Source organism: Rhinoderma darwinii, chromosome 2 (genome assembly GCF_050947455.1).
Source record: "Rhinoderma darwinii isolate aRhiDar2 chromosome 2, aRhiDar2.hap1, whole genome shotgun sequence".
In the NCBI taxonomy this organism is placed as follows: Eukaryota; Metazoa; Chordata; class Amphibia; order Anura; family Rhinodermatidae; genus Rhinoderma; species Rhinoderma darwinii.
The window spans coordinates 106,064,573-106,087,214 of NC_134688.1; the positions used below are offsets into that span (position 1 = coordinate 106,064,573).

Here is a 22,642-nt window from a genome sequence, read left to right on the forward strand (position 1 = left end):
TTTTATCTATTATCTACCATAGCAATCTGATGATGTCACTGTACTGCATTACATCATCATATCAATATAACGCCACCTGTTATAACAAAAACAATGGGCCTCATGCATAAAAACAGTTTACCTTTCAAAGTTCTCTTTTTAATGAAACATTTTTTTATGCAGGTGGCCATGTGTTTCAATTGGAAACATAGTGGAGAATGTGTACCAAACTTGTGCAAAACTAAAGCTTATAGCATTCATTTAAATCACTGCTTTCTTTTTCCAAGGAGCCTCTGAAAATTAAGAGCAGAAATTAGTTGCTAATTCACTAATGGAATGTACAAAAACTAATGCAGACAAAAAGTAGGTGTCACGGTCTGTGGACCCACTATGCAGCACCGCCGTAGCGGGGATTCAGCTGGCCAAACCACAGAGCACCCCAGCAATACAAAGTCCCGCACAAGGGTACCTGAATAGTCCAGACAGTGGCCGAGGCTTTGGCACGGATAGAGGTGGGTGCAGCAGGTCACACCAGATGTGGCAGCTGACAGCAAATGCAGCACGTTGCACCAGATGTGGCGGATCTCACTGGACGAGGAAGATAGCACTGGAAGTGGCAGATGACAGCAGATGCAGCACATTGCACCAGATGTTGGCGGATCACACTGGATGTGGAAGATGGCACTGGACGTGGCAGATGGCACAGGATGTGGCAAACGACAGCAGGTGCAGTAGACACGACTCCAACACCAGTAGGGACAGGAAGAAGAAAACAGCACAGGATACAGGAACAGGGTACGGGTAACAACTGGAACGGGAAAACACTAAGGGACCATTTGCAAGACGAACTTGGGATACACTAACAACGCTCAGGCAAGGATCAGAAGGACAGGGCCCTTCTTATAGTCCAGGAAATCATGTGTAGTTGATGATGATTGTTCACATATCGGGACATAGCGGACTGGAGTGGAAGTGAGCGCTGGCGTCTCCTAGGAAGGAGATGCGATTATGGATTATGTAAGATTATAGTCAGGTGAATGATACACCAATTACACCAAACAGGTGATAATGAACATCATTTGCATATGTAGGTTGAAACACATTAACTTTAGCGAAAACAGCTGTGTAGCAGGCTTAAAACTGGGTGAGGAACAGCCAAGCTCTGCTACTAAGGTGAGGTTGTGGAAGACAGTTTCATGTCACAGGTCCACCATGACAAGACTAAGCACAGCAACTAGACACAAAGTAGTTATACTGCATCAGCAAGGTCTCCCCCAAGCAAAGATTTCAAAGCAGATGTGCTGTTCAAGCTCTTTTGAAGAAGCATAAAAAAAATTGGCAAGAATGTGGACTGTAGACGCAGTGGTTGGCCAAGGAAACGTATTGCAGCAGATCAAAGACACATCATGCTTGCTTCCCTTCGAAATCGGATGATGTCCAGCAGTGCCATCAGCTCAGAACTGGCAGAAACTAGTAAGACCCACATACACCCATCTACTGTTCGGAGAAGTCTGGCCAGAAGTGGTCTACATGAAAGAATTGCAGCCAAAAAGCCATACCTTTGACGTGGAAACACGGCCAAGACTTAACGATGAACGAAAATATAGGAACTGGGGTGCAGAAAAATGGCAGCAAGTGCCCTGGACTGATGAGTCAAAATTTAAACTATTTGGTTGTAACAGAAGGCAGTTTGTTCACCACAGGGCTGGTGAGCGGTACAATAATGAGTGTCTGCAGGAAACAGTGAATCATGGTGCAGATTCCTTGCAAGTTTGAGGCAGCATTTCAGAAAATGTAGTTTGGGATTTGGTCAGGATTAATGATGTCCCCAATGCTGAGAAATACAGGCAGATACTTATCTATCATGCAATTCCATCAGGGTTTCATCTGATTGGCTCCAAATTTATTCTGCAGCAGGACAACGACCCCAAACATACAGTCAATGTCATTAAGAACTACCTTCAGTGGAAGAAGAACAAGGAGCCCTGGAAGTGATGATATGGCCCCCACAGAGCCCTGGCCTCAACATCATGGAGTCTGTCTAGGATTACGTGAAAAGACAGAAGGATTTGAGGAAGCCTACATCCACAGAAGATCTGTGGTTAGTTCTCCAAGATGCTTGGAACAACCTCTCTGCCGAGTTCCTTCAAAAACTGTGTGCAAGTGTACCAAAAGAACTGATGCTGTTTTGAAGGCAAAGCGTGGTCACACCAAATATTGATTTGATTTAGATTTCTGTTCATTCACTTTGCATTTTGTTAATTGATAAAAAAAACTATTTACTTTGCAGCATTTTTCCACAACAGTCTAAAACTTCCGTACAGTACTGTATGTTCTGGAATGTAGGTATATATGTGCCTGTTCGTATCTATATATTTGCCTGTATGTCTAAATACATGCCTTTATGTATGTACAGTATATATGTTCCAGTATGTGCGTGTCAATATATATATATATATATATATATATGTGGTCAATTTTGGTTTTGGCAGCAATAGAGATTCCCAACCTAAGGCCGGCCCTGGTGGCAGCAGCCTTTTTCAATGGCTCCCTGAGCTGGGGTTACGGACTTTCAGGGGTGCACCAAGAAATTTTACTTGGAGGGTGCCAGTCCCTTTTTATCCAAGTTTTCAGTCAGCACCATTAGCCACAGTCCATTGTCCTCCTCTCATATATTGAGATGTAGTAGCTGAGTAGAAGACACATGGGTGCACAGTACCAAAGCAGGCAATACTCAGGCTCTTTTTTATACTGAAGTCTGCATCGACATGCTGTTCTTCTCTTCAGGTTCTGCTGACTGGCTGCCCTTCTGCTTTGAACTATTGCTCCCAGGAATAATATCTAGGGTGGTGGAAAAAGCATAAATAATGATACCACACACAATATCAGCCACATAAGTAGAAAAATAGGATGGGGTAGTGGAAGCACCAAAACCCCAGATCACACCCCAAAATATATTCAGACCTCAAACAATACCCCAAAATGTGTTTAGACCTCAGACAACACCTTTAAAGGGGACTGGTCACATCTCCTGACATGTCTATTATAGTAAATAATTGTATTCCCCATGAAATAACAATGCTGGAACAATTACTCTGTTAGTCCTCCTAGAAATTTATGAGTAAATTGACAACTAGGTGTTACCATTCCCCTTGTCAAAAGAGCGTGTCCCTACACAGCCTGACAATGTCGGCACTGATTGGACATTGTCAGTCTGTGTAGGGACACACAGCCAACTGGTAACACAAAGTTGCAAATGTATTCATAAATCGCTAATAGAAATAGCAGAGGAATGGCATAACGCAGAGTTCTAAGAAAAGATGCTCCAGAATTTTTATGTCATATTGTTGGATAGGTGGGAAGTCCAAGCTCTATGACCCCCTCCCATGCCTATCAGCATGATGAAAAGGCTGCAGCGCTCCTGTGATTTCTGAATCTCCTTAATTGTTTACACAGGCACAGTGACGGGTTCATACGGGCGGCTGTGGCTGGTACTGAAACTTGACTTATATTCTTGAACAGTACTGAATGGGACGAGATGCAGTACCGGACACGGCTGCCTGTATAACAGGGTTGCCCACCTGATTTTTACTTTTTTACCAAAAATCATGAAAGCCAACTTTTTTGCGGACAAATTTGAAAACCATAATGAAATATAAAGATAATAAGTAATATATGTCTATCGCTTAGAATAGCGATATGAACACATTAGCAGAATTTACTGTAAAATAATGAGAATTACAATCACAAAAAGCTACACGAGATTCACCAGCTGAAAAGAAATCGGACGCATCAATTTTTTTACAGACACTGGAAAAAAGTCTCCTATTTTTACAGACTGCCCAGAAATTTACAGACGGTTGGCAACCCTACAGACGATTCACTGTGCCTGTGTAAACAATGAAGAGGACGTGTCGATGGCCCCCTTCATTGTACTGATCAGCCAAGGTCCCACAGGTTGGACCCCACTGATCAAACATTAATGGACTAGATAATACATTTGATGGACAGCAATGATAAAGATAATAACTTACCAATGTATAGCGTGTTCCTGGTCTGCAGCATATCATCTCTCTGGAGTTACTTCAGGAGATAATATTATTGCCAAGTAGAGACATCTGTGTATATACATGGATGGTGAGGCCAGGCTGTATTCTTTCTTCTACATTTTCACCTTCCCTGAACTGTTGTATTGTCAGATAATTAAACAACACGCATTCATATATATATATATATATATATATATATATATATATATATATATACGCACCCGTGGCTGTGTGCATGTCCATACAAAAACCATAACCTCCTAACACCGTATTGTGGCATATCAGTTTTAGAACACAGCTGTTAATCACACTACGATTGTATCCACAATGAGCTGCTCAGCATTTTAAACAATGGGGTCAGAACAGCAGCAGCTAATACAGAATGCACCACAAATGTGCAGTTGTCGTTCTTTTATTACAGCACACATAACACAGCGTTATTAAAAATAGAAGCAGTGACTTTCTCAGATGCTCGTCTTCTTTGAAATGATTCAGCGTTATATGTATAAAGAGTATTTCTCTTTCATGAACATTATGAATATACATTTGGCTAAGAAGCAAATGATAGACTTCATTTTTTTTAAAGCACATTTTCCTGATTTGATTTAGATAAATTTTGGTATCCACAAAGATCACTGTTAACTAGAGTAAAACAGAATTGTCTGCAAAGAAAAAATAAATAAATTGTATTGGAATAATGTGTCAAATTTCAACAGTGCACCTTTTCTTACTCTCCTCTTCCACCCACACTTCCACCCACTTCTTTTGAGGGGGTGTTTTGTGAGAACAGAGTGTGGGTGTGCATATTGATATGACGTGGTCGGACCATTGAGGTAAGTAAAAAGCCTCAGGCGTTTGCTTATTTTCCGTTCCTTACTGAGGTACAAAGTCTAATTAATCATCAGAGTTTATCGGTCTACAGAGGAGAATGGATCATAACTAACGTCACAGCTTTTGCTTGGACTACGGATGTGCTCGCTATATTTTCAGACAATATAATCTCAAGTATAACATCCCTTATCTGGTTCCATATGGGTGTATAACAAAAATCTTTTTAAGTTACAGTTATAAAATGTTAATAGAAAATATACTCTATGTAACATTGTATATCAGTGAGCTGAATAATAGGAATTCAATGACAAAATTGGTCAACTGTAGTCTATACATGAGTCCTTTGTAAGATAACATCAGGGCAGGCCTTAGGCCACGTTCAGACATGGTGGATTTGCTGCAGACAGGCCGCAGTGGAAATCTGCAGACTTATTGCAGACGTTGCGGAAAATAACAGTGCGGAAACCAACTTGCGATGCAGAATTTACATTCCACAGCATGCACAGTCTGTTGTGGAGAAGCTGCAGATTTTCACTGCGGATTTCAGCCTTTGCAATGCACAGGTTGAAATATACGGTGAGTCTGCTGCAAAATCTGCCACGTCTGTGCAAATTGTCAAATATACAAATTTTGCTGCAGATTCGTTGTGAAATTGCTGCAAATTTGCGGCAAAATCCACACAAGTAAATTTCCGCCACGTCTAAACGTGGCGGAAATTTAGGTTCGTCAGTGCCCTGTTACCTCTTGTTGGCGTCTCCTCTTATATTGTATTGTCATACAGGATAGAAATAACTATACCATTCAGTGCTAAATTATCAGTGTCAAACAGGATAATACCCAAGCAACAGTGCCATACTTTGGCCACTGAAAAAATAAGTAGCAGTGCAAACAATGCCTAAGTAAATACCGCCATACATTGCTCAAATAATACTGACATGCAGTGACCAAGTAACAGCTCCATACAATGTCTTAATAATACTGTAATACAGAACACATGAAGATTTGTGTAGGTCGCAAGCCTCGGGTGCCAGCCCATGGGTGGTGCCCCCGTCAGCAGGGACTATCGCACAGGTAGCAAACCTTTATGAGCAGCCCTAACAGATAAGTAAGGTAGGAATAATGAGTGGTGATCATGTGGTTTTAATGGTCGATCACATATACACTGTTCAAAGTGTCTCCAAAAAATGTTTCATATATTATGGAAAGAATATATTTAAAGGCCAATAAGAAAATATAATGGAAGAACCTCCAACAAGCATGACATTATAGCGTCCTATGAAGAAAGCTCCAACCAACAACTAGGGAAATATTCTGGACAGTCGAAAACGAAATGAATAAGGCAAAGCATGTAAAGTGTACGTATTCTAACTTTCTATGGAAAATTTTGTTTTATACTTTATTAAAAGAGATGCACACAAAGGAGAGGGGTCAGGGATTGAGATCATCTAGGTGCCCCTGCTGGTATTAGATGGGTCCTCATGCTTTTTAATATTGAGATTAGTTAAACATTTCCCAAGGAAAAGGGAAGTGCTTTGTGGTAGTTCAGTTTGTTTTTTACTTGAAGATATACACAATTTTCTATATTTAGTTGTGGCAGCGTCCCAGAAACGAAACATCAACTATTAGTTTATGAGAATGTTATATCAATAACAAAGTTACTATACCATTATTTTATTTATTTTCCATTGCTTAAATAGCACCAACATATTCCATAGCGCTGTACAAGGAGGAAATCATAGTACCCAGAGGAAACCTATGTAAGGCCGGATTGCACGAGCGTGTGCGTATTGCGCATGCAAAAAACACGGCGTTTTGCGTGAGCAAAAGGCACTTAACAGGTCCGTGTGTCAGCCCCGTATGATGCGCGGCTGCGTGATTTTCGCGCAGCCGTCATCATTATGACACTCCGTTTGGATGTTTGTAAACAGAAAAGCACATGGTGTTTTCATCCATAGTTTGACAGCTGTTGCGCGAATCACGCTCGTCCCACGGAAGTGCTTTCGTGTGGTGCGCGTGATTTTCACGCACCCATTGACTTCAATGGGTGCGTGATGCGCGAAATACGCCCAAAGAACGGACATGTCGTGACTTTTTTGCAGCGGACTCACGCTGCGTAAAAATCACGCAACTGTCCGCACTGCCCCATAGACTAATATAGGTCCGTGCGACGCGCATGAAAATCACGCGCGTTGCACGGACGTATATCCCGTTAGTCTGAATAAGCCCTTAATGTAGGAACAACTTACAAACTTGGTACAGATCTTGCCCTTGGTTGGCTTCAAACCCAAGACATGGAGCTGTAAAGCAACAGTGCGTAGTTATAATAAGGTCTTCAGGTAAAACCTTGTTTACATGCTCTAATAGGGCATACGGACATCAAAGAGGGGGTTCTCCACTCGGGAAACACCTCTGAAAGCCAGAGAACTGCTGATAAGCAGTAGCTCTAACTCTAGAAGACTTGAGCCCTCCATGTATTACATGGACAGCCATTCATCTGAATGGACGCCCTGTAATATTTTATTTTCCCTAAGTGTATGGTCACACACAGCAGATTAATTGCAGAAATTTCTGCAACTGTACAATTCATCTTAATGAAGCTTGTAGAAATCCATGCACATGCTGCAGAAACACCCCACTCAGATGTATGGGATGTATTTTTCAGTTCCAGCAATGTCTGCGACAAATCTGCTGCATGTGAATATACCCTGAAGTAGCTGTTTCCGGATAAAGGTATAGGTGGTTTAATCTTCCCCCAGAAAAATCAGATGTTTGCTAGGGGGCTTTGGCAGCAAGTCTCTCAAATTAAAGAGGTTGTCTGTAATGAGAAAACCCATTGTAAGTTTACCCCATCACCCCTTTTCATTATTGCTTCCTCTACCCAGGTTGAGCTCCTACCACAACAATTCCTTAGGGTATGTTCACACGCAGTGAGCAAAAACGTCTCAAAATACAGAGCTGTTTTCAAGGGAAAACAGCTCCTGATTTTCAGACGTTTTTTCAAAGAGACTCTGTCACCACATTATAAGTGCCCTATCTCCTACATAAGGAGATCGGCGCTATAATGTAGGTGACAGCAGTGCTTTTTATTTAAAAAAACGATCCATTTTTACCACTTTATTAGCGTTTTTAGATTTATGCTAATGAGTTGCTTAATGCCCAAGTGGGCGTATTTTTACTTTAGACCAAGTGGGCGTTGTACAGGGGAGTGTATGATGCTGACCAATCAGCGTCATGCACTTCTCTCCATTCATTAAGGCTGGGTTCACACGTGGCGGAATTTCACTTAAATTCCGCTGCGGACACTCCGCAGCGTTAATCCGCAGCGGAGCCGTTTGTCCATTGACTTACACTTTAATTTAGCAGTGTTCGTTTAGACGAGGCGTAAAATTCCGCTGCAGAGCATAGGCTGCGGAGCGGAATTTGGTGTCCGCAGCATGCTCTGTCTGTTGCGGAGCAGTGGCGGACTCATGGCGGAATTTTTCCATTGACTTCAATGGAGATTCTAATTTCCGCAATGAAGTCCGCAGCTGTCATGCACATGTTATGTGTGCTGCGGATCCGTCTTGCTTTTTTAAATTGACATTTCTTCATTCTGGCTGGACCTATGTATTTCTAGGTCTACAGCCAGACTGAGGAAGTCAATGGGGCTCCCGTAATGACGGGAGCGTTGCTAGGAGACGTCTGTAAATAGTCACTGTCCAGGGTGCTGAAAGAGTTAAGCGATCGGCAGTAACTGTTTCTGCACCCGGGACAGTGACTACCGATCCCAATCTACATGTATCTGTAAAAAAAAATGAAGTTCATACTTACCGAGAACTCCCTGCTTCTGTCTCCAGTCCGGCCTCCCAGGATGACGTTTCAGTCTAAGTGACGGCTGCAGCCAATCACAGGCTAATAACAGGCTGCAGCGGTCACATGGACTGCCGCGTCATCCAGGGAGATCGGGCTGGATGCCGAAGGAGGGACGCGTCACCAAGACAACGGGCGGTAAGTATGAATTTCTTTGACTTTCACAAGGGAAAGTGCTGTCCCTTCTCTCTATCCTGCACTGATAGGGAGAAGGGAAGTACTTTTTCCGCAGTCCGCAGCAGCTAGTCCGCATCAATTTACTGCACATTTTGTGCAGATCCGCAGCAGAATCTGCAACGCAGATTCTGTGCGGCATTGATGCGGACAGTTGCGGAGGAAATCCGCCACGTGTGGTCATGCCCTTAGTCAGCGCATAGGGATCCTGCTAGATCCTTATGTGCTGTCTTATACTTACACATTAACAATACTGAAGTGTTTAGACAGTGAATAGACATTCCACGGAATGTCCATTCACAATCTCTGCACTTCGTTACTGTTTCTATGGTAGTTACAGCCGAGGAAGCGTGATCTCGTTGTAACCTGTCATTTACCGCGTAATCTCGCGAGATTACGCGTCCTCTGCTGTAACTACCACAGACAGAGTAACGAAGTACAGAGGTTGTGAATAGACATCCCGTGGAATGTCTATTCACTGTCTAAACACTTCAGTATTGTTAATGTGTAAGTATAAGACAGCACATAAGGATCTAGTAGGATCCCTATGCGCTGTGTAAATGAATAGAGAGGAGTGCATGACACTGATTGGTCAGCGTCATACACTCCCCTGTACAACGCCCACTTGGTCTAAAGTGAAAGTACGCCCACTTGGGCATTAAGCAACTCATTAGCATAAATCTAAAAACGCTAATAAAGTGGTAAAAATAGATTGTTTTTTTAAATAAAAAGCATTACTGTCACCTACATTATAGCGCCCATCTCCTTATGTAGGAGATAGGGTACTTATAATGTGGTGACAGAGCCTCTTTAAGCCACTCGCGATTTTCGCTGTGTTTTTTACGGCTGTTTTTGGAGCTTTTTTCGATAGAGTCAATGAAAAATGGCTCCAAAAACGTCCCAAGAAGTGACCTGCACTTCTTTTTTGCGGCCGTTTTTTTACGTGTAAAAAACACTGCGAAAAACGCTCCGTCGGAGCAGAACGCCGTTTTCCCATTGAAATCAATGGGCAGATGTTTGGAGGCGTTCTGCTTCCGATTTTTCGGCTGTTTTTCAACCGTTTCCTGCCGCCCGAAAAACGGCCGAAAATTGGTCGTGTGAACATACCCTTATCCTAACCTTGCACACATCTTACCCTGCAGCTGGATAGTCATTAATGAAAGAAATAACAGCAAGAAAGATGTAAAATAAATTTTATTGTTTTCAATAACAAAATAAATAATCTAAAGTACAATAAAGTAAAGGACTACTACGCAGAAGGCAGACAGCAACACATATGCAATCACATTGAGCTCGCCCTATATGTGATACAGAATACAAACAGATAGTCAGTGTCTTTTAAGATGTAGATATAGATGCACGCAGTAGTACTAAAAGCAAAAGAACAAATTTATGCCAGACCACATATATTCCAGATCATAGTTTAAGCTTTTCTTGTGTCTTGTCTTTTTAAGGAAGTGTGATACTTTTATGCAAAGAAACATCATTGCCAGAAGCTGGTGGGTGTAGTTCAATGGCCCCAAATCCTCTTTCGTGGACATACAATCTTTTGCTTCTACCAATTGGAGAGTCAAAGGGCCATATAGTGGCTTGTAGAAGGGCCCTCCTGGCTTCTCTTTATTAAGGCATCTTATAGATGTCCTAGCATGATATAGCATATCTATAGCATACCAGAATGTTGAATATAGCCACAGATTTCACCATGTATTTCTCAAACAAGTTTTATAAAAACACAAAACAATTTCTGCCAAAAAAGCATGCAAAAGAAAAGAATTCTGGGTATCCTGACAATATATAAACACCTGATGAAAATATATTGCTGTTTATATATTGGATGTTTTGTGCAAAAGGTTTAACCTTGACCTTCCTTTTTTACTGTGGCCAGCTATAGTTGCTTACCTATATTATCTGTATTACTATTGTATGTGTATGATTTTGTCTACATTTAAAGGGGTAAACTTTTCTATAGAGAAATTTTTTAAACACCTGCTGGCATTCTGCTTGCAGGGAAATGGCTGGCGCCTGCTACACTGCTTTGTTATCAGATTAAATAAAAAATAACCAGATGATCCTCCAATAGGCTCAGGTTCTGACATTATAAGGGCTTGTCCACACACACAAAAAAATTCTGCAGCAATTCCGTTGAAAGTCAAAGACTTTCCGCTGCGTCACAAACGCATTTCCTGCGGTTTTTGCAGCAGAAAATGGTGCATAAATTGCTGCGTTTTTCCCAATGTTAGGAGATGGTGACATCTCCTATGAAAAACGCAGCAATTCTGGACACTTTCCGTAGCAGGAATTGACATGCTGCAGTCCGAAAAATACGCACCGCAGGTCAATTTCGGCTCTGAAATTTTACACAGCATGTGGATGGGATTTGTTAAATCTCATCCACTATGCTGCTACTGCACTCTGCTGTGTTTTTTCCGGCCGAAAATTGCGGACGGAAAAAATGTGGCAATTCCGGAGCGTGTGGACAAGCCCTAAGGGTATGTTCCCTCAAACAGGATATGCGGCAGAATTTCAGCAACAAATAAATCTGTCACAGAATTCCGAAAAAAATAGTGAGTTTTTGCTGCACATATTGCTGCATAAACCCGCAGTTTCTCCGCAGCGGTTTCACCTGTGGATTTAGTGTTAAACATTGGTTCTAGCAAACTTTTTGTGCATCTGCCGATTTCCAGCGGTATTTACTGCGTTTCTTCTGCGTAAACGATGTAAAAACCACATCAAAACAAATCTGTTGCAGAATGTTTGCTCCCTATTGAAGCATATGGGCCAAACACGCAGGATCTCCGCACAGAACTCGCATAAATTGACATGCTGCGTAATTGAAAGCCGTAACGCAGAGTACTTTCCGCACAAATTTTCGAAAAAATAAATAAAATTATGCAGCGTGTGCCTGAGATTTGCTAAATCGTATTCACTTTGCTGATCGTGTAAATGCTGCGGATTTTCCACACTGGATTCCGTTGCAGAAATTTTGCAGCATTTACGCTACGTGGGAACCCGGCCTAACAAGGGCCATGAGGTGCAGCAGACGCTAACACCACAATTATAGTTGAGCAGATCCCTCCTCTCCACTTTATTGAGTTTTCCCCCAGATATCTTTCAGATTCCTCAAGATGTTATAACCTGTGTGTAAAATGATTGGGCACCATAGAGTTTACAATGCGATTGCAAAGTACCCAGCAGTCTGTCAGCACTGTGCCAATAAATATGGGACATTTTAAAATCCCTATTTGAGAGAGCGCAGGATGGCAATTTCTGTGTATTTGTGAACTGATATATATTCTCACATGGACTATGCCGGCCATATCGCTGTCTGTATAACAGGAAAACGGCCTCATATTAGTGAGCTGACTCGTGTTCAATTTCCAGTTCCTGTTGTGGCTATGAAGGTGATTTTGACTGGAAGAGATAACTCCTTAGGAAACATTTAATGCTGCATGCCAAAATGAGATAAGCTGCTTATTGCAAAAATTCTGAATGGAAAAGTTAGTTGTCCCTGCGGGGGTGCCCTTTGTGAGCTTGTAAAGGCATAGCCGGGCGCTTTCATTGAAAGTAAATTCACAACTAGAGACTGACTTGTCTATCTCCGAAAGTGGAATGTACTAGTCCTTCTCAATGAATTAGAATATCATCAAAAAGTTCATTTATTTCAGTAATTCAATTCAAAAAGCGAACCTCATGTATTATATAGGTTCATTACACACAGAGCGATCTATTTGCAGCATTTTTTTCTTTTAATGTTGATGATTATGGTAACAGTTAATGAAAACCCAAAATTTTGTGTCTCCGAAAATTATGTCCAGTATATGCCCTCAATACTTGGTCGGGGCTCTGACTCTGCACGAATTACTGCATGAATGTGGCGTGGCATGGAGGTGATCAGCCTGTGGCACTGCTGAGATGTTATGGAAGCCCAGGTTGCTTTGATAGCGGCCTTCAGCTCGTCTCCATTGTTGGGTCTGGTGTCGCTCATCTTCCTCTTGACAATACCCCATAGAATCTCTATGGAGTTTAGGTCAGACGAGTTCGCTGGCCAATCATGTACAGTGATACTGTGGTTATTAAACTAGGTATTGGTAGTTTTGACAGTGTGGGCAGGTGCCAAGACCTGCCGGAAAATTAAATCAGCATCTCCACAGAGCTTGTCAGCAGAGGGAAGCATGAAGTGCTCTAAAATTTCCTGGTAGACGGCTGCGCTGACTCTGGACTTGATATAACACAGTGGACCAACACCAGCAGGTGACATGGCCCCCAAACCATCACTGACTGTGGAAACTTCACACTGGACTGCAGCAACTTGGATTGATGCCTCTCCACTCTTCCTCCAGACTCTGGGACTGAGATTTCCAAATGAAATGCAAAATTTACTTTTATCTGAAAACAAGACTTTGGACACTGAGCAACAGACCAGTCCTTTTTTTCCTTAGCCCAGGTAAGACACTTCAGACGTTGTCTCAAGGAATGCGACAGTTGTAGCCCATGTCCTGGATTTCCTGCTTCTTACCATTAATATGCTTGGATACAGCACTCTGTGAACAGCCAACTTCTTTAGCAATGTCCATTTGTGGCTGACCCTTCTTGTGGAGGGTGTCAATGACTGTCTTCTGAACAACTGTCAAGTCAGCAATCTTCCCCATGATTGTGTAGCCTACTAAACCAGACTGTTGGAACATTTAAAGGCTTAGGAAACCTTTGCAGGTATTTTGTGTTGATTAGCTGGTTCCACAATTTTGAACTTTTAGCCAATATTCTAATTTTCTCAGAGACAAAATTTTAGGTTTTCATTAAGGGTATGTGCACACACACTAATTACGTCCGTAATTGACGGACGTATTTCGGCCGCAAGTACCGGACCGAACACAGTGCAGGGAGCCGGGCTCCTAGCATCATACTTATGTACGATGCTAGGAGTCCCTGCCTCTCTGCAGGACAACTGTCCCGTACTGTAATCATGTTTTCAGTACGGGACAGTAGTTCCACGGAAAGGCAGGGACTCCTAGCATCGTACATAAGTATGATGCTAGGAGCCCGGCTCCCTGCACTGAGTTCGGTCCACTACTTGCGGCCGAAATACGTCCGTCGATTACGGACGTAATTAGTGTGTGTGCACATACCCTAACTGTCAGCCATAATCATCAACATTAAAAGAAAAAACAATGCTGGAAATAGATCACTCTGTGTGTAATGAATCTATATAATATATGAGAGACACTTTTTTAATTGAATTACTGAAATTAATAAACTTTTTGATGATATTCTTATTCATTGAAAAGGACTAGTATGTTTTGAACACACACATCCCTTAAAATAGCCATTGATACTTGAATGATAATATATTTGGACTTGAAGGCTTTGTCCATTTTTTACCATCTCTTTTTGAATCCTAAGACATATTGTCTCATTGCTTGGACCTCCAGCGAGCTGCTGTAATCTACGGTGGAATCCAGTATCAATTATTTAATACTTCTAGAGCACCACCACCAGGAAATTGAAGCATTACATTGGTCTCATTTAAAATGGTTACCCAGGACCTTTAAAAATATTTCCCAGAGGCGGGAATGCTATAAAATAAGGGCCTGTTCACTTCAGCATCGGTCTTCCATTCATCCGTTCCATTCGACCTTTCTGTCGGGGGAACCAATGAACGGAAAGCCAAACGCAAACCATATTTTCCGTTTGCATTTGAAACGGGATCACAGCCGCTGCGCTGGAGTGGGGGGAATTTCAGGGGTGAGTACTAGATTTTATAGCATAGTTTATTGCAGATAGTTTATTATTTTATAGCATTCCCTGGCCTTGGAAAGATTTTTCTCGGATAACCACTTTAAATCAGTGTAATTAAATCTGTGTAATGCATGGACAGGCCAGGTTCTGCAGAGAGAGAGATGCTCTGTTTAGTCCCTTTCCTATCTGAATTTTAGATGAGGGTCCTAAATGGGGGATGTGATATGTAATTCCACAAGATCGAAATTATTTTTTGTTGAAACTACCCAACCAAACACCTGCCTGGCACAAGCATAAATCACCCTAGTAGAAGGGCAATGGGACCAAACTTACTAGGGCTACTCTCTCCATTGCCCTGTAGCAGTTAGGTCTTGTTCACACAGTGCATATTTGTTGCAGATTTTGCATGTAAATAGGTACCAAGATCTTTAAACCAATCTGTTAGTGTACATGGCTGTGAATTCAGCAGTGCATTTATTAATAGGATGATTTTTTGGATGAAACACTCACAGTAATTCGACATCATGCAGTGAATTGTTTCTTATTGGTTTACTGAGAGGACAAAACAGTTCCGACACTCAAGGAACGACAAGACAACGGTCTACAGATATCATAACTATCAGATTACAAAACTATAGACAATAAAGGACATAGTTATACATACAGCAATATGACAGATTACTCAAGTGGAGTTAAGACAATAACATTGATTATACGATTCACTATTATGCAGTGTCGATGTGTCATAACAGAACACAATAAGTTAATAATAAAGGCAACTGAGGAACATTTTAGAGCTAACAACCATAAATAACATAAAATGGATTTCAATGTTCCTACTGGAATGTATAGTCGGTGATTCTACTTCAACATTGAGCTATCAATATACAGTTAGCCGTATGCAAGTAGAAGAAAAGCTTATCATGTACCGTTATTTTCAAGGCAAAGAGTAAATAAGCTCGGTAACACACTTTCAATAACTATTGGAAACACGTTTCTACAGGCTGGCTTAAGGGTAGGGCCACACGGAGCGGCCCTGACACGGTCACAACGTGGCTAACAACCGCGTCGGCACCATGTTCGGTGCGGCTATCAAAGAGCCTGTTAGTGGCCGCATGTTAACGCGGGTAAACCGTCCCTTTATCTGAAAAATCGTGCGGCCATGAATTAATACACCCTTTATGGCCGCACGCTTTTGAAAATTACAACAAATTACTTCCTATTCATTCTCTATGGCAGCGCCGGAATAAGCCAAACACTGCACTCGACTATCTCCGGCGCGCCCATAGAGAATGAATGGAGAGGCAGTGCGCATGCCCATGTACCCGGAATACCCCTTAGGTTGGGTTCACACGACCTATTTTCAGACGTATTGGAGGCGTTTTACGCCTCGAATTAAGTCTGAAAAAACGCCTTCAATACGTCGGCAAACATCTGCCCATTACTTTCAGAGGGCTTTACGATGTACTGTGCTGACGACCTGTCATTTTACACGTCGCTGTCAAAAGACGGCACGTAAAATAACAGCCTCGTCAAAGAAGTGCAGGACACTTCTTGGGACGTAATTGGAGCCGTTTTTCATTGACTTCAATGAAGAACAGCTCAAATTACGTCCGTAAAAGATGCGGCGAAAAACGCCAGTAAATGCATTTACGTCTGAAATTCAGAAGCTGTTTTCTCCTGAAAACAGCTCCGTAATTTCAGACGTAAATGCAGTTATCGTGTGCACGTACCCTTAAAGGTATTTGTCAGTCGCTACCACATAGTGCCAGCACGGTTGTTGGCCGCGTTGCGACCGTGTCAGAGCCGCTCCGTGTGGCTGTACCCTTATACTAACCAGCAAAGTGATCCCTAACTCCTACAACTCAATGGGGAAGTGACAACGCTGCTGTGATGGATCATCTGAAGAGTTTATTGCAGACAGAATACATAGTCTGATTATTGCTTTGTAACAAAAGGATGTCAGTCCAAGGGGCTCACAAAATGTGGGATCAGACTGAACTCCAGAAACAAAAGAAAATACTCCCTGATGATTAAATATCCTATATGTGTACAAAAAAATAAACTCAGCTCTGGACTCAAGACACAAAATACATAGCTGGGGGTTCAGTTTGTGTTACACTAGTAAAATAATAAGCTCAAAAACCACAGAAAGAGTCATGTGTAAAAACGCAATGCCAACGTTTCAGTCAGCAAAATGGCCCAAAGTTCTCTCAGCTGTGCGACAAAAATCTAAATGTTCGACACCGTGTGAAAAGTATGCAGTATATGAAGCCACATACATCAGCTATTATCTGTCATACATTTCCAAAAACAGGCCAGAGGTGAATTTAAGAGCTTGGACCCCAAGTCAAGGCGCATATGCTATGTATGGCAACCCCTGATTGTCAATGGTTCAACCCATTTTACCTCCCTTTTGGGTGTCCCTGTATGTATGATAGCAGCCTAAATAATGGTAGGGACAACTGTCTGAATACATTCAACTGTTCGAAAACTCCCTACTTCACATTATTTGTGGATGTCATTAGATTTTTTCCAAATACCAATGACATGCATTGAGTCCTTAGCTGTAACCGTGAATTAAAGACAGAAGAAGGTGATCTAAAGACCTAGGGGGAGATTATTTAAAACTGATGCAAAGGAAAAGTGGAGTAGGTGCCCAAATCAACCAATTAGGTTCAAGCTCTCATTTTTCAGAAGCCCTTTTACAAATAAAAGAAGAAATCTGATTGGTTGCTATGGGAAACTACTTCACTTCCCTATTGTTAAATCTTGTCCCTAGTCTTTAATGCACTAATGCCTTTCCTTAACCTATTAGCCATTTATATCCCAATATTTCGCACGCTTCAGTCATCTGCTAAACATATTTTATTACCAAGCTCACGAGAAAGACACTAAATCTCAAGTTTTTCTTCTATACATTTGCTTTGTAGCTGAATCGAATATATTCTTGTCTTGTCTTGTCAGCCATTAGAGGTTGGGCAGAGGCTGAGACTAGTGTATTTCAATGGGATAAATGATGGAAAATCTAAAAAAAAAGTCTGCTCCCATGATCACTACTCCAGTTTATCAAATCAAAATGCAGTATTGTGTTACATATATTCCCGGATGTCCTGTTTGTACAATATAGCATAGGACATCTATTATGAATAGACTGGCAACTAATGTTTTTAAGCAATATAATGCTCTATATATATCGAATGTGTCTGTAAGAGATAAATATAATACAATAATCATTACAGTACATAGTATCTTATAATAATGCCATACTTGAATATAATATCACATCATGGCCCATAAGTAAGTTTGGTACATTGTATTTAAAGGATCACTCCGGTCAAAAATGAAAAATCCGCCAACAAATATATGTTTCCTCCCTTTTACATTATAAAGTCTTTGTGCTTCCCGTAATTTGCTGCTATTACGTATTTTTTTCATTGCAGCATTAAGTTGCTGCTATCTCCATGACACGGAGTCAGCTGCATATTAATGACCTCTCCTTACATGGATCTCAGTGGGCGGGGACACACAATTAAGCCCCTCCCAGGATGAGAAAATTAAACTGACAGTTATAAACGATGTGTCATGGAGCCCGGCTGACAGAAAACATGAGGGATTTCTACGTATTAACATTATCCAAGCCCCATCATTGCTGGTGTCCTATTAGTGTCCTGCAGGGGGGGGTTGTCGTCAGGGTAAAATAATGTAATTCTGTTTGGGTATATTCCCTATAGTGACTCCCAAGTGTTTTTAGTACCGCACTGCTCTATTGTCATGGCAGCGCAGGCTTCAGCTGCGGCCTAGTAGGGAACAGTAGGGGATCTCTGTAACGGCACCATTCAAGTAGATTGAAACGTTGGGAACTTGTAGAGCTCCATGACTCTGACCAAAAGCACAATTTTTAGTTTTTGACTGGAGTGACCCTTTAACTTCTGCTTAATTTCTAAATCTCAGTGGTTTTTCGGATACTGTATGTCATTACCTGCTGTTCAGTCTATATAAATGAGCTGGTTATATTCAATATAGAAGCCATTGAAATTAGTAATAGTTCATAAATGAAAGATGGCTCAGTGTCCTAGATGGCTTTGGGATAGGGAACAAATGATTTTTTGTAGTTACTTTATGTATCTTCTTATCCTTAAATTGACCTTGGCCTGCCTTCTAATTTGCTTTATTCCTGTTCCTTGCAATTGCCAGATCTGAGGTCTGTGATTTGAGGTGAAACTGGCAAACTTGAACAACTTTCTGAACCACCATCGTCACATTCTGCATGAAGAAATAACAGGATAATTACCTACAGAATTATTATTTTTTAATACATATATGCAATGTACCAACATCTAGTGATGAAAAACAACAAATCTATCTGAGGTAAACTGAACGATAAAGAATGAGCATTCGTGCAAAATTATTGTAAATTGTTACACATTTCCACACAGAGAAAATAAATGACAGAAGGAATGATGCAGATAAGCACCGCAGTCACAATTGCCTCACCCAGTGTTAGGCCTGGGTTCACACGACCTATTTTCAGACGTAATGGAGGCATTTTACGCCTCGAATTACGTCTGAAAAAACGGCTCCAATATGTCGGCAAACATCTGCCCATTACTTTCAATGGGCTTTACGATGTACTGTTCCGACGACCTGTCATTTTACACGTCGCTGTCAAAAGACGGCTCGTAAAATTACAGCCTCGTCAAAAGAAGTGCAGGACACTTCTTGGGACGTAATTGGAGCCGTTTTTCATTGACTCCAATGAAGAACAGCTCCAAATTACGTCCGTAAAAGACGCCCCGCAAAACGCGAGTACATGCAATTACGTCTGAAATTCAGGAGCTGTTTTCTCCTGAAAACAGCTCCGTAATTTCAGACGTAATTGCAGTTATCGTGTGCATATACCCTAAGGGTATGTTCACACGACCTCTTTTCAGACGTAATGGCTGAGTTTTACGCCTCGAATTACGCCTAAAAAGACGGCTCCAATACGTCGGCAAACATCTGCCCATTGCTTGCAATGGATCTTACGATGTTCTGTGCAGACGAGCTGTCATTTTACGCGTCGATGTCAAAATACGACGCGTAAAATGATGGCTCATCAAAAGAAGTGCAGGACACTTCTTGGAATGTAATTGGAGGCATTTTTCATTGACTCCAATGAAAACCAGCACCAATTACGTCCGTAAAAGACACCGCGAAAAACGCATGCACTTGTAAAAACGTCTGAAATTCTGGAGCTGTTTTCTCCTGAAAACCGCTCCGTAATTTCAGACCTATTTGGCGTTGTCGTGTGCACATACCCTTAGGGTATGTGCACACGACTTATTTATTTTCAGCCGTTTTTCGGGCCGTAAACGTCCCGAAAAACAGCTGAAAAATTGGAGGCAGAACGCCTACAGACAGCTGGCCATTGATTGCAATGGGAAATACGGCGTTCTGTTCCGACGGGGCGTTTTTTTACGCCTCATTTTCAAAAAACGGCGCGTAAAAAGACGCCCAGTAAAAAGAAGTGCATGTCACTATTTGAGCGGTCTTTGGAGCCATTTTTCATTGACTCTATAGAAAAACAACTCCAAAAACGGCCGTAAAAAACGCTGCGTTCCCTTGAAAGTTGCGTTCCCTTGAAATCAGCTCTGTATTTTCAGACGTTTTTTGCTAAGCGTGTGCACATACCCTAACTATAAACTTAAATTAGTTGTCTGGAAATGTAGTCCTCATATACATGAAGAATAAGAGAGCTTTTCAATTAATAATTTAAACAAAACCTCTCTCCCACCCACCTACCTCTGGTTGACCTGACCGCCGCTGAAAGTAAACATTGCAGCAGCGCTCATGTCCGTACATGCCCGCCCCTCTGCAAAACCTTCTTATTCTTCATGACTATAGGGCTAGATAAAAATAAATCCTAGACAATCCCTTTAAAGGGAACTTCTCATCTACATTATGCTGCCCTTACTGAGGGCAGCATAATGTAAGGACAAACACACAAATTTCAATGTAAACCCTTTTATAAGAAATTACATGCAGAGCTGAGGCAGCGCCGCCAGAGATAAATCCACCATATTTGTGAGCTGCCACTAGCTCTGCCCACTCTCCACTAGCCCTACCCATTTGCAAAGTAATAGGGAGACGTCTGTCAATCATCGGCGAGTGGGCCGAGCTAGTGGTAAGTGGGCAGAGCTAGAAGCAGCTCATGAATGTGCTGAACTCCTCTCTGGCGGTCTGAATGTAGGTTCTCATAATATGGTTCACATTAGCAGATGAGTACTGAAATAAGCTTGTCTGTTACTACATTATTCTGCCCTCATTGAGGTCAGCAATATTGTAGAGGACAGGTTCTCTTGAAGGTCAATGGTAATCAGAGCCTTAGGGCTTGTCCACACGTAGCGGAATTGCTGCGTATTTTCCATCCGGACGTGTGGATGGAAAATACGCAGCAGAATACAGTAGCAGCAAAGTGGGTGAGATCCACATGCTCCGTAAAATTTCCTTGCAGAAATTCACCTGCGGTGCGTAGTTTTTGTACTGCAGCATGTCAATTCCTGCTGCAGAAAGTGGCTGAATTGCTTCGTTTTTAAGAGGAGATATCACCATCTCACAGCATTGAGAAAAAACGCAGCAAAGTCTGTACCATTTTCTGCAGTAAAAACCGCAGGAAATGGTGCCTTTTTTTTCGCAGCGGAATTTCTGCTCATTTCTGTAAAATTGCTGCAAAAACTTTCTGCAGCAATTCTGTTACGTGTGGACAGGCCCTTAGACGTTATACTGCTCTGCACTATATAGTGTTATGGATCAGAAGTGTAGGTTGATGATGATGATGATGATGATGATGATGATAATGATGATTAATGATAAATTTACAAGAGCACATACATTACAGTAAAAATAGAGGCAACAACTAATGTGCACTGGAGAACACTTGCATATATCTACATTAATCATATTTTAATTACAATGAGTAACTGCTCACCTGCAATGTGAGGAGTGCCCGGCACACACAGACTGAGGCGGCCCAATCTGTCACGAGACACAAGCCGGGCAAGTCGTAAACCTTCATCCATCAAAGTTTGTTGCAAAAGTTGTCTGCTCCACGGAGCTGGATGTGGTAGAGCAAGTGATAGGTCTGTAGGGGGAGCTCCAGGTGAGGTGGGTATTCTTACTGTTACAGCTGCTTAAAAACAAATAACACATAGACATAGCAAGTTATTCACTAATATAGTAATGTTGTGAAAAATACTATGGCCTAGGAGCTCTAAGGCCCTGTTCACAGAGTTTTTTGCAGGCAGAAAATTTTGAGGCAGATTTTAAACTGCTTGTACTTTTTTCCGCAGCATTTTTCGCTGTGTTTTTTGCCCGCAGCCATTGAAGCTAATGCAAGGACCATGGGCAAAAAACATACATTAATTAAAAACATTAATTCAATGGGAGGTCAGAGGTGGAGACCGCGGCAAGAAAGCACATGCCGCTTTTTTTCCTGCGAGCGGCCAAAAGCCACCCGGGAACAAAAAAACGCATCTGACTCCTATTGAAATCAATGGGGGCGATTTTCGCCTGTTTTTTGGCGCTGAGTCTGACGTGGTTTCCGTGTCAAAATCAGCGCCAAAAAACTGTGTGAACTGACCATTATAGAAATTAAATTGTCCTAGAAGTCTTCATTGACTCAACTTCATATGAAAAGGTAAGTTCTGTCTATCTAATAGGCTTGCATTAAGGAGTCTTCATTTTTATACATCCATTACTTCTTTAGAAACATTAGGAGCTATTAGACCACTTGGACCCAATGTCTACACATGCCAAGTTATCTGACATCAAGCCAAGCAAAGGTCTGTATACCATAGAGCCAGACAATGCAGCTGATATAGGAAGGGGCGCTATCAGGGCTGTACGGGCAGGTACTCCTGTCAGGGGCCCAGCCACCCACATAAAAAATGTTCCTGCCTGCTGCCACTGTTGTTCATAGAAAATTATCCCCAGCAGTAGTTAGTTTGGAGAAAGGCACTGACCCCATTATATTGCATAGCCCA

At 41.8% G+C, this 22,642-nt stretch overlaps 1 protein-coding gene and 1 long non-coding RNA gene across 4 annotated transcripts in view; one reads left to right on the top strand and one right to left on the bottom strand.

Moving 5' to 3' along the window:
* Nucleotides 1–15,148: 15,148 nt before the first annotated feature.
* Nucleotides 15,149–22,642, bottom strand: part of NAB2 (NGFI-A binding protein 2) — a 32,506-nt gene continuing 25,012 nt past the window's right edge. For 2 of the 3 annotated variants that reach the window (XM_075852011.1, XM_075852013.1), the window contains exons 6-7: nucleotides 21,589–21,789; nucleotides 15,149–18,884 (exon numbers count right to left, since the gene is read on the bottom strand). In XM_075852011.1, the coding sequence (XP_075708126.1) occupies nucleotides 18,790–18,884; nucleotides 21,589–21,789 (296 nt within the window). In that variant the 3' untranslated portion in view covers nucleotides 15,149–18,789. The remainder of the gene's footprint in view (nucleotides 18,885–21,588; nucleotides 21,790–22,642) is intronic. The other variant, XM_075852012.1, reaches the window with a different exon arrangement.
* LOC142742368 (uncharacterized) overlaps nucleotides 18,756–22,642 on the top strand; it is an 88,323-nt gene continuing 84,436 nt past the window's right edge. The window contains exon 1 of the long non-coding RNA XR_012881362.1: nucleotides 18,756–18,989. This is a non-coding gene — a long non-coding RNA (uncharacterized LOC142742368). The remainder of the gene's footprint in view (nucleotides 18,990–22,642) is intronic.